This window comes from Lasioglossum baleicum, chromosome 3, assembly GCF_051020765.1.
Source record: "Lasioglossum baleicum chromosome 3, iyLasBale1, whole genome shotgun sequence".
Lineage (NCBI taxonomy): Eukaryota > Metazoa > Arthropoda > Insecta > Hymenoptera > Halictidae > Lasioglossum > Lasioglossum baleicum.
In genome coordinates, this window is record NC_134931.1 from 13200288 (window position 1) to 13211350 (window position 11063).

Genomic DNA, 11063 nt, shown 5'->3' on the forward strand with positions numbered 1-11063 from the left:
CCCCTTTTTATTTCGAGTCTGCTGTTTTCTATTGCGGCCCTCGAATTAATTTACAATACTTAACGAGGCCCTTGGTGGTAAAAGAGTTTGACATGTCTGTTCTAATGCTTTAACTGTTTTAAATTGCGCCTACTCATTTCTGTCAAAAATGGAAAAATTTCGTAAGCTAAACCGCGTTATTGCTTCAAAACCGCAATTATTTTTTGCCGACCAAATAATAAAAGCGATACGCTGATAGGTGTACGGTGTTTTGCATGATGATTGTTAGGAAAATTCGTTTCACTCTCGCCGGGAGATAATAGCGCCGACGTCGAGTGGTCGATACTTTATAAACCGACGCCATCCGTTGGGTCTTTTGTTGGGATCGGTTTTGTCCGTGGATATTGTGGAGTGAATCACAGAAAACGAATGAAACAGCTCACTTTCCATAGCGTGGCCGTGCGTGTATAACTGTCTAATATAGAGAACGATTTCTGGTCGAGCCCTGTTTATGGCGGGTGGGCGCAATTTTTCACCGTCCCAAGCAGAGAGGAAAATTTCGCGGAACAACGAGCCCGGTAATTTCCGAGAACTCGTCACGGTGCGGATGTCGGTGTCACTAATTCATGGATTGACAAGAACGGAAATGACTTATTCTCTCTAACCGGGCGACGATTCCCGCGTTCCCGCGTAACTTTTGCCTACTAAATGAACCCCTAAATCACTCAGACACGATTTATTATCGTTATTACGCGTCGTCGCGTGGTGGGAGGCTGCCAGAACCAGAAAAGCGAATAAAAAACGAGAAACAGATAGTCGGCAGGAGGGACCTACAGAGAGGGAGAGAGAGCAAGAGATGAAGGGTGGGAGAGGAGGAGAGAAAGAGGGGAAACAGGATTGGCGTTAGTGTTTACCCTCCCGTTCCCGCGGGAATCATCCGTTGGTAGCACTGAATGGCACTATCTGCTTCAACCCCCTTCGCTCGTACGCAGCAGCAATGTTTCAAACCTTTTCTTGTTTTTTCTTTTTTTATTTTTGCACACTCTACTCTCCCGGTCCCTTTCATTCTCCGCATCTCCGTTTCACCGGTGGCAGTTCAATCTCAAACATTTCCGTTATAAATCCGGTTATACGCGGAGATGAAATTTTTCAAAATCAGCGTTGTATCCCTCGACCTCTTTGTTGATCTGGCGACCCAAATCTCTTATTGTTTTCCGTTGAATTAACCCGAGATCGACATTGTCTCCGCATGCAATCCTTTATTAGTCGTACGGTAGTCCTGATGAATGTGTGAAAATGGTGGAAGCGGGGAACACAGAGCGATTGTTTAGGCTTTGTGATTGGGTTGCGAAAATTTGTGTAAAATGCCGTTGAAGATCGCTGAACTTTACTCGAATTTCATACAAAATAAATAATCATAGAAAATTGTGTATAATATTCGCATAATTAACATCTGCATGTTAATAATCGAATTATGTACATATAGAATACGCTATGCGAAAAGATATATATAGTGCACACAAATGTTGAAAGTTACAGAAGAAATAAATTGGGATACTCATTTTCATGACGTTGTATCAATCAAAGAGAACACGAATAATATTAGAAAGGAATATTTATGATTTCTGTAACTTGCAGCATCAAGCAAGGGCCTCAGATTGATGAGTAAGTGTAGTATTAATGGGTATCGCGCCAGTTACCCGGGTTCGCTGGCGAATCCCGTTAATGGGATCTCGTAACCCATTTAGCTGAAAAATGTCCAGAAGAAAACTTCCTCGCGGATCAGAAAAGTTGAGTGAACTTTATAATACCCTATCTGAAACAACTGATTAAAGGGCAACGGGGCAAGTTTATCTGCTCAGCTTTAATAATGCTTTCACCCTTCATTTTTGTACCGGAGATATGGATGGGATCCCGAGAGTTGTTATCTTGTTTTTAACTACGACCGATGTTTTTCGCGTTTACACTTCGTGAAATAATTTTTCATATTTCGTCCCGTTTTCATGAAGGAGCGAGTTCTTCGAAAGTGAATTAAAAGATTTTCTTACAGTAAATTCAAAACTCATACACTGAGTTAGCAAAAATGTTTATTTAGATAAAATTTTTGCCCAACTATGCTAATGTGTATATAGTAGTGTATCAAAATAATAAGATTAAAAAAAATATATATATTCAATAAATTCCCATGAAAACGCCTCTACAATTTCAATAATTATGAAATAAAAAATGTAAAATGGGTCATTTGACCCCTCGTGGTAGGTTTAGTGTTAAGAAAACGATACGGTTCATAAATGTGGCCATAAATGTGGAAAAATACACGGTGCCGCTACAGTGCTCACTGATGAATAAGAAAACTGGTAGAACGAGTAGCTTGGTTCAAGATATCGGAAGTCCCTTGGAATCGACTATACAGTAGATGCCGACACAGTCGTGATCCGCGTTTGCTATCCACATCTCATCGCTTGGAATCAGGGTTTTCGATTTCCGCGGGGTAGGGACGTTCAATTTTCGAGCCGACATTTTCTATGGTCGTTATACGCCGCGTGCGTGTCTGTAGACGCTGACGCGGATTACAGGAAGCCGCCCGAGGGTAGAAATCTGTGTACGTATATAATCGAACGACGGTTGGAAGGAGAAGGCTAAAGAAAGCTGGAGAACGATATGGTTGTCGAGGAGGGGTAGAGAGAAAGGTAGAGGGTGAGTCGCGAAATGGAAAGAGAAGGTGAGATCCTAGGAAGAACGCCGAAAGAGAGAGGGATCCTTTCCAAGGCGATGCCTGGCTCCTAATTGCATGCCAGAGAGTGACTGCATCTCCTCCCTTTTCCCTGCTATTTTCACCTTCTCCATTGCACTCTCATTCTTCGCGCCGCGCGCGCGGTGAGTATTTGCAAGCTGCCCCCTCCCCAACCCCGAACAGCACGCCACTCCGGAAACGTGGCATAAGAAACGTTATTGCGCCACTCCGTGAAATTTCCTGGTACGACCCTGCTGCTATCCCCTTTCTCCATTCCACTACCCTTTCTTCCTCGTCCTTGCACACCCTCTCTGCCATGGGTCTCTCACCCTTGGCGACGTACATTCGGAAAAGGCGGCAAGCAAGTAAATTACGCTACCGGGGTTGACGTTCTTCCGGTATCCTTTTCAACCGGGACGCTAATATCGTCGAACACGGGCGCAAGAAAGAAATACAACACCGGGAAAACGGGAATGAAAACGGGCGAGTGTCGTTTCATGGTTGTCAAGGAATTTATCTGCTATTCCCGGTGTTTCCGGAATCGTGCCGCGACCGGAAAACAGGTGATTTCTCGCGCGAATGCGAGTCATGATCGTTTCGAATTTTCATATTTATATATTTCGTCTAGCGCGCGTGCAGCTTTTATTGCGTGGAGGCTTCGTTTTCTCTTGTTTGTTGACGCAACAGTGTTGATCTGCGCGCTATTGCAACGCGAATTAAACGGCTTGAATGCACAGCTTCCGCGAAACGAGCGTAAAGTGGCGGCAAGTCGAGTGGCAATTAAACGTCGCTGTTACCGATACTTATCAACGTGAACGTTGCCGAGCATTGCGGATACCTACAATTAAGGACGACATAAAGTCGCCCTGTATAAACTAAACATTTATTTCTCTCGGTCTCTGTATCCAATTTGCTTTCTCCGTTCGTACTAACAGTATTGACGCAGTTTATTAACAAACTGTATCTGATCATTAATCAGTGATAATTAGACTGCGGACTTCATGCGTTTATGATAAAAATGGATACATCAAATACAAAACAGTGGGAATATTTACAGCGTTTAAAGACATCGTTGCGCGTTGAAACGAAATACAAATTTTGTGCATTAATTTTAAGGAGGGGCCACGTAAAAAATTCTTTCATCCAATAGTAAAATCTTCAATCACTTCACTTTGTGTTCCAAAATTTGAAAGACGACGAGGTACAGATAATTATGACGCGTTATAGAGATATCAGCCATGGATAATAAACAATAGTAAAAACAATAACGTTTGATCGACTTCACTGTTTGTGCTTGCCGGTTAATTCGAGAGGACTGCTGACCGATTGAACTAATATGAGAAAGCCATTGCCGAGGAGGAGGATGTTCACGATAATATTCGAACGTACCTGAAATGTTCGTTAGAGAGGATCAATTTATTGTGGTAGCTTTAGTCAAAAACAATCGAACTGATGGCGGTGTCCTTTCAGTATCACTCTGGTAGCAATATTCCATTTAAGAGGATTAGTTCACTCGGTAATTTTCAATTTACTGCGCTGCCGTTACCAGTGTTCGCTTTAATTAAATCGAGCTCAACTTCTGTTTCGCGCATACCGTTCGAACGAACCTCCGGGCGTACCGATTCATTTTCCGGATGAGAATATTTCCACCAAGATCTTTGTTAATTTAGTAATAAGTCAATAGCCTGGCTGTATTAAGAGATCTGAAGCCGGGCGCTTACAGGAAACGGGTATTTATGGAGAAGCCAACGCGCGTTCACTGTTTGCAGCTTGCTTGTTTACTTTCTCTACAGCGTATTTATTTCATTGCCGGTTTTAAAATATAGCAACTCTCTACCACATCATACTTTTGCTTCTAACGGAAAATTATTTGTATCGGAAAATTTCAGAAAATATTTTTTATAAAAATTCTATAAATCCATTGCGAAATTGTGCGCATTCCTACTACATAGATGATAGAAGAACTTACCTACGTAGCGTATCTAAGAGAGAGGGTGTAAACACATCCCAGACTAATAAAAACGTACATGAAAAGTTGCCGAATGGAAAATTTCCAAAATTCTCCTAAGCATGCTATCTGTGACATGTATAATATTATTTTTATTCATTTATTCCTATTATATTTATTTTCAAGCAAATCAAATTCAATTAATTTTTTTAATATTCTCACGCCTATACCGTTATGAAAATCAATAAAATTTCACAACTACTTATGCAGTCGAGGGTTTTTCTTTACGTCCTGCACTGAAAGCATGTATGGGGTGTAATTATACTCCAATTACGGTTAACATGAGAATATATGTACGTAGAATGAATGTAGAGCGGGAATATTCTAAATCCCATAGAAACTGGTGGGCCAAGTGTAACACCAGTCACTTTTTTCGCACACGACAAACAGTGGTGGTGTGCTGACATGGTCGAGGGTTACTGGCAGTCCTCTGTACCTGTTGATCCTTGTCGGAATCCTCGATCCGTTCTATTGGTCCTCCATATGGAATCGAGGATGGAAGAGGGAGAGAGGGGGCAGAGGTAAATAACTGCTGGTAGGACGAGGGTGAAATTATGCGAGGTTCTTGAAAAGCAATAAAATAAATCATGCTACGCGAGGACACACGTTGCGGCGCGGCATCGTGGCCACGAACCACCAGCTTCTTCTTCTTCTTCTGTCCTTCCTGCTCGAGCCCCGATGCCGAGGAGAAAGCTACCGAGGTGACTTGTCCCGCGGGAAATCAAAGAAAGATGCACTACGACGCGCAGGCACTTTTCCTCATCCCCCGAGCCACCCTTATCTCTCTTTCTCTCTCCCCCTTTAATCGTCGTGTGCCTCTCGTGCCCCCCTCTTCCCTCTAGAAAGACTCCACACATTTTCAGAATACATACACAAGCTTGTATTCTCCTGTACGCATTCTTGTTTCTCGGCGGCCGAGCTACAGAACCGATCGCTCCTACAGAAGAATCGAATGGAGAAGGAAAAGAGAGAAAAACAGGAGAGAGGTACTCGCTGTGGACGAGAACGCATTGTGTCAGGCTCCAGTGGCGTCGAATACGATTGTTTCACAAACTATAGTTTCTTGTAAAAAAATGTTTCAAATGAAAAGTACTCTGTTTATAACTGAAAAGCTAAATCTGAGCGGCGGTGAAGAGAGAGATTGTTTAGACGACCTTGACAACATAATCTGGTGAGATAGTATCTCAAGGTCATTGAATTCGATGAGAAATCGCTAAAGTAAATAAACACGCGGAATTTCAAATAGGACACAGTGTATATGTATGCAGGCTAATCGGTAACTGATGTATATAAATAGATCGAGAATGTAGAAAAAATGTTTTTCATACGAGGCTTTGTTATTCACACAATCAATTTTAAACCTTCGGCGAACCCGTAATTGTAGTGCTGTTGAATGGTAATCGTCCGACGTGTCTGTTTATTATCTAACGATTCTACGCCTTACAAATGCTAAGCACGCAAGTCACCTTGACAGATATAGTCTGCGACGATAATTATTCCCGCATTTAAAATTGTATGAGCGAAAATAAGCATTACCTTCCGTTGGAACTGTTCCGAAAACCTCGGTTCTTCCGTCGACGGACCAGACGATATACGTATAAAATATAGAATACGTGCACCTATACACCGAACACAGTTATGTGTACATGGCGATAGAGAACACGAGAAACCACTCAGAGGACCTGTTCAAATCGCTACGCCTTGAGACGAGGAAGAGACAGACTTACAGTCGACACACGGACTCGCGATTGCAAAGTTTATGTATCTCTTGTTTTTCTGTTTCTCTATCTTCTTCCATTATACAACAAAAATAGCCTGATGGAGAACTGGGACTCGACGTGTACGAAATTGTAGTGCCGTTATAGTCGCTTTTCAGATTATTAGATTGGTTTCAATCAGTATGAAGGACGAGAAAAAAATTTGAAATTGCGCCTTTTTCTCCTGTATGTATAGGTCCCTAAATATTCATGAGATGAGTACCGTTATCCAGGGATAAAATATTATTATAATTTAAGTTTGAAATATTTTTACGAATTTTCCAGTTGCCAGGTGTCAACGTATACATTTGCAGGAAAAGTTCAACAGAAATGTTCATTATTCTCAATGTCAGGACTAGAATTACTGTTACAATTACACTCGATTATATTCCTGTCATGCCTCAATTGGAGCCTTCTTCCGCATGCAAGCGATCCTCCAAATTTATCTCAAGATTATTACTATTTGCTAAGGCTGTGATGAAGTTACCTGCACAATACGCACTACAAAATAAAGTATATCGTCTGAACATGACAAGCACAAACGAGTTTATCGCGCGAGTATTATCAATTGGTAACCCGAGGGAACCTGGGACCTGTGAGAGTGAACAACAACATTTAACGATTTCCGCAGTCCAATTTCAATCAGTTTATCATAAAGAGTTATAGATCTCTGCTGTGAATTACGAAAAGGAAGGAAATGTTTACAGGTCGCAAAGAAGAATAGAGCACATCCATCGCAGTTTAAACAATTCTGCATTTGTTCAGTGGTAGAATGCATTCCAATAAAGTCCATGAGTTTTTTATTCAAAATTGTCGGTAAACACGTACAAAGAGTATTAAAAAGTATTTTACAGCTTCGAAATGTATGCCCAAAAACCGGTGCTGGGCTGAGACAAGAAATGATATTTCGAGAACTTCAACGGTACCGTAGTTTTCGGGGATAACTCCACCTTATAATTATTTAATAAACTAACCAAGCAACATTTTATCATCAGCATGGCCATTCTCATTCCGACGCACATGCGTGGCCCTTCTCCGAACGGGATGAAGCTCATCTTTTCGATATCTTGCTTTCTCTCATCGCTGAACCGGTCCGGATCGAATACATTTGGATCGCTCCAGTATTGAGGATCGTGGTGCAAAGCGGTCATAGGTATGAAAACTTGCATGCCAGGTGTCATCTTTACAGAAAGCCCGTCCGAGCCAGTCAGTTCGTATGCTTCCATGCACACTTTCTTCAAGTAGACCACACTTGCATGATGACGCTGCGACTCGCTGATTACTTGCTCCATGTATTTTAGATCTTTCAGACCTTCGAAGGTCATCTGGCCGTTATTTTTAGCGATAATTGACTTGATCTCGTTTCTCAGCTTCTCCTGGACGTCAGGATGAACCGCCAACTGATATACGACGAAGGAGAGAGTCAGTCTGCTCGTCTCGAACCCATCGAAGAAAAGCGAGAGCGTGTGTGCCGTGATCGCCTCCTCGTTTATGCCATTCTTGCCCTCCAACTTTTCCATTTCGATCATCAGTTGGAAGAAATCGTTCCTCGCTGTCGGGTCCTTCAGCCTAATGTCCAAATTTTCGTGCACAACACTCCTGAAGAACATCTCCATTTCTTTAGGCAGTACCGGGATCCCTAAGAAGTTCATCAAGTTCGATTTCAAAAATGCGAGGGTGGTCATAAACGCGTTGATCCAGCTCGGGTTGAACATATTCTGGCCGATCGTATGGAAAGCGTTCGGCGGCGGATTGTCTTCGTAACTATACCCCTCGACGCCTAAACCAGCGTTTGCCACGGACTCGGCCGTGAACCGTCCGAAAAAGTGTTTCAGCTCGCACTCGTACTTGTTCTGCGACTTCAGATGCTTATCCAAGAATGATTCTTGCTTCTTAGCCACTCCCATCACACCGAGAAACAGCGTCTTCAGCTTGGCATTGGAAAAGGCAAAGGTGATTCGCTTCCTTCCGGTCGACCATGCTTCGCCCTGGGCGAAAAACGGATTATACGTCAATAGCCGGTCCTTTTTCGGCGATATATCGACTCCGTTTTTGTGGAAATTGCTGAAGTTGCTTTGCAACACCGTCTTGATTAGTTGCGGTTCGCGTATCACTAACGCCGGAGTGAACATGTCGTATATACCGAACATGCTGTAGTTCTTCGACTGGTTGTACAACGATTCAAAGTGGTCCGTGAAGTTTCTCGTGATGGTGTACACTGGCCACATATGGCCCAGAAAAGGTATGGACCCACCCGGAGTCGGAATCTTGTGTCTCTTCCAATAGGTGTACGTTTTAACACAGTAAAGCACGAATAACACCAGTGCTCCAACGAGCAACGTCAACGTCGCAGACGCCATGGCGGATTCTGTATGCGCGATGCACGCGATCGCGCGAGTTAGTCACCGACTACTGCACTGGAGAAGGAGACTGGACTCTTGTATTTATGCTCCATACGTGTTGAGTAGGGACGATAGACGTCATAGTTGTCATTAATTCAATAAGGGACAGATGCGCCGATGTTGACTAATGAAACACTAGCGTTATCGAGATTGATCGGACATACTGCGCATCACGGAACCTTGTGGCATTACCTCTTTGAACCGGTTTCCCCTACATTTCCTGTTGACCGTGTGTTTGTTCGGCACAGGCTGACCATACCGTAGAGCTGAGCTTAGCTGCTCAGCATCTACCCGTACGGACAGCGATTTTCTTGCCTTGGGCATACACAGAACGGCGGTAATGAAGTCACGTTTCCACGTGCAACGCTGCATGTATTGGTCATACACATTGTCGTTACTGGCTGATGACGGAGACAGAGACCGACTTCAAGTTACGTTGGGACAGCGTGACATAGAATGAGCATTTGACGAGTGACGATCGGCATATGTATAGCGGCAATGTGGGCGAGTGACAGCACAGCAACGGCTGTGCTACGGCCTAGCCCCACTCCTCTAAGTCATTTGCAGTAGCTTTGTTCGTAGCTGTCGGCTGTGCCACAGTCATCGACGTCATCGACGGGTGCCCTTGCCCCGGCACACAGTGGGCTGGGTCGAGAAATGACATTTTGTTATAGCTCTTGAACCATAAGAGATATCGGGATGAAATTTGCACTAAAATTCATTTAAAACATAGTCAATTTTAACTGTAAACAAATAAAACTTTCTCTGTTTTGTTAAACAATAATTGTTAATTAATTTTCATTGATTTTTTTTATTAAAGAAAAATTGTTTAAGTATAATCTTCCAAACCATTTTTTACTTACTAAATATGTATTTTATATTTACATTTCATACACGTAATGTTTTATGGAATACATAAAATATAAATTCGAGAAATCTTTTTATAATCAAAGCATACAAAATGTACCGAGGAGGTATTAACGCCTCACAAGCGTGTCAAATGATATTTTTTATAATAATTTATAATAATTATAAATAATATTTTCAATGTAATTGTTTTAAAATCATGTCTATTCTATATATTACGACCTTTGTTATTTTGTATTATTTCATGTACGTGTAATGTGTTTATGAAAGATAAAAATATCAACAAACATATAACAAATATAAAAGATAAGCCAATAAATCTTACCAAAACGTTTTTAAATTGATGTTAACAGGTAAACTTTTGGTCAATTTGTTTAGTTTAATTAATTATTAAATCTGAAGCTTCTTGATATCAGCAGGAATAAAAACTGATACTAAAATTATTACATTCAACAAATATTGTCAGATATAAAATGTAATCTAGTTAAAATACTACTTTATCTGCATAGATAACATAGATAAACATATCGCGCCTCGATAATCTAATCAGTTCGCTAGAAAAGTCTCTTAATTGTTAACTATGATTCAACGACAGATATACTTACCCAAAAACAGTGATACTCACTAAGAAAAACTAAGAAACTCTTAGTTATATTATTACCGTTTATTATATTTTTAACAATGAAATTAATAGATTACTTATATTATTGTTAAAAATTACATACTTGTTTTAGGTAGGTATGAACTGTTAATGCAATTGCATAAATATTCATATTTGGATGGTATTTAAGTACTATATGTGAGTTGCTATGCGTCAGGTGACACGTCCCGATAACATTAAACAATCATAATTTCTACGGTCGGATCGGGTCGGATATGATTTTTGTGGGGATATGTAGAGGAGGGTCTAATGAAAACGATCTGATTTGTCCGATTAGGTCCAATTAGGTCCATTAAAAGATACACCTTATAAATTCTAAGAAAGTATATAGATTTTATTCATTTCATTAAATATTAATTTTTAATACATTGCGAACAACCATCCTCAACTAACAGGGGTAATTATTACCCCAAAGGATTGTTTCTCATTTACATAAAAGAGCCAGAAGAAATATTAAATAGGGTAACCAGGACATCTCGATGAAAAGAAGCAATTTTTGGCTGAAAAATACTGCATCCCAAATGTCTATATCTTTGTGAATTTATATTAACTACAGTTTCTGTGTCAACAAACATTAATTTTTTAAGCTTCGATGTTGATGGACATTTAGGAAGCAATACAAAATTAGGAATCGATATGAGAAAGTCGACTTTTT

At 41.0% G+C, this 11063-nt stretch overlaps 2 protein-coding genes across 2 annotated transcripts in view; one reads left to right on the top strand and one right to left on the bottom strand.

The window, feature by feature from the left end:
• Positions 1-11063, top strand: part of LOC143221967 (amyloid beta precursor protein binding family B member 1) — a 266374-nt gene that overhangs the window by 13258 nt on the left and 242053 nt on the right. The window lies entirely within an intron of this gene.
• On the bottom strand, positions 7262-9185 carry LOC143221958 (cytochrome P450 9e2-like). The gene has a single exon (XM_076447691.1). The coding sequence runs from the start codon at positions 8836-8838 to the stop codon at positions 7327-7329; it is 1512 nt and encodes a 503-aa protein (XP_076303806.1). The 5' UTR covers positions 8839-9185; the 3' UTR covers positions 7262-7326.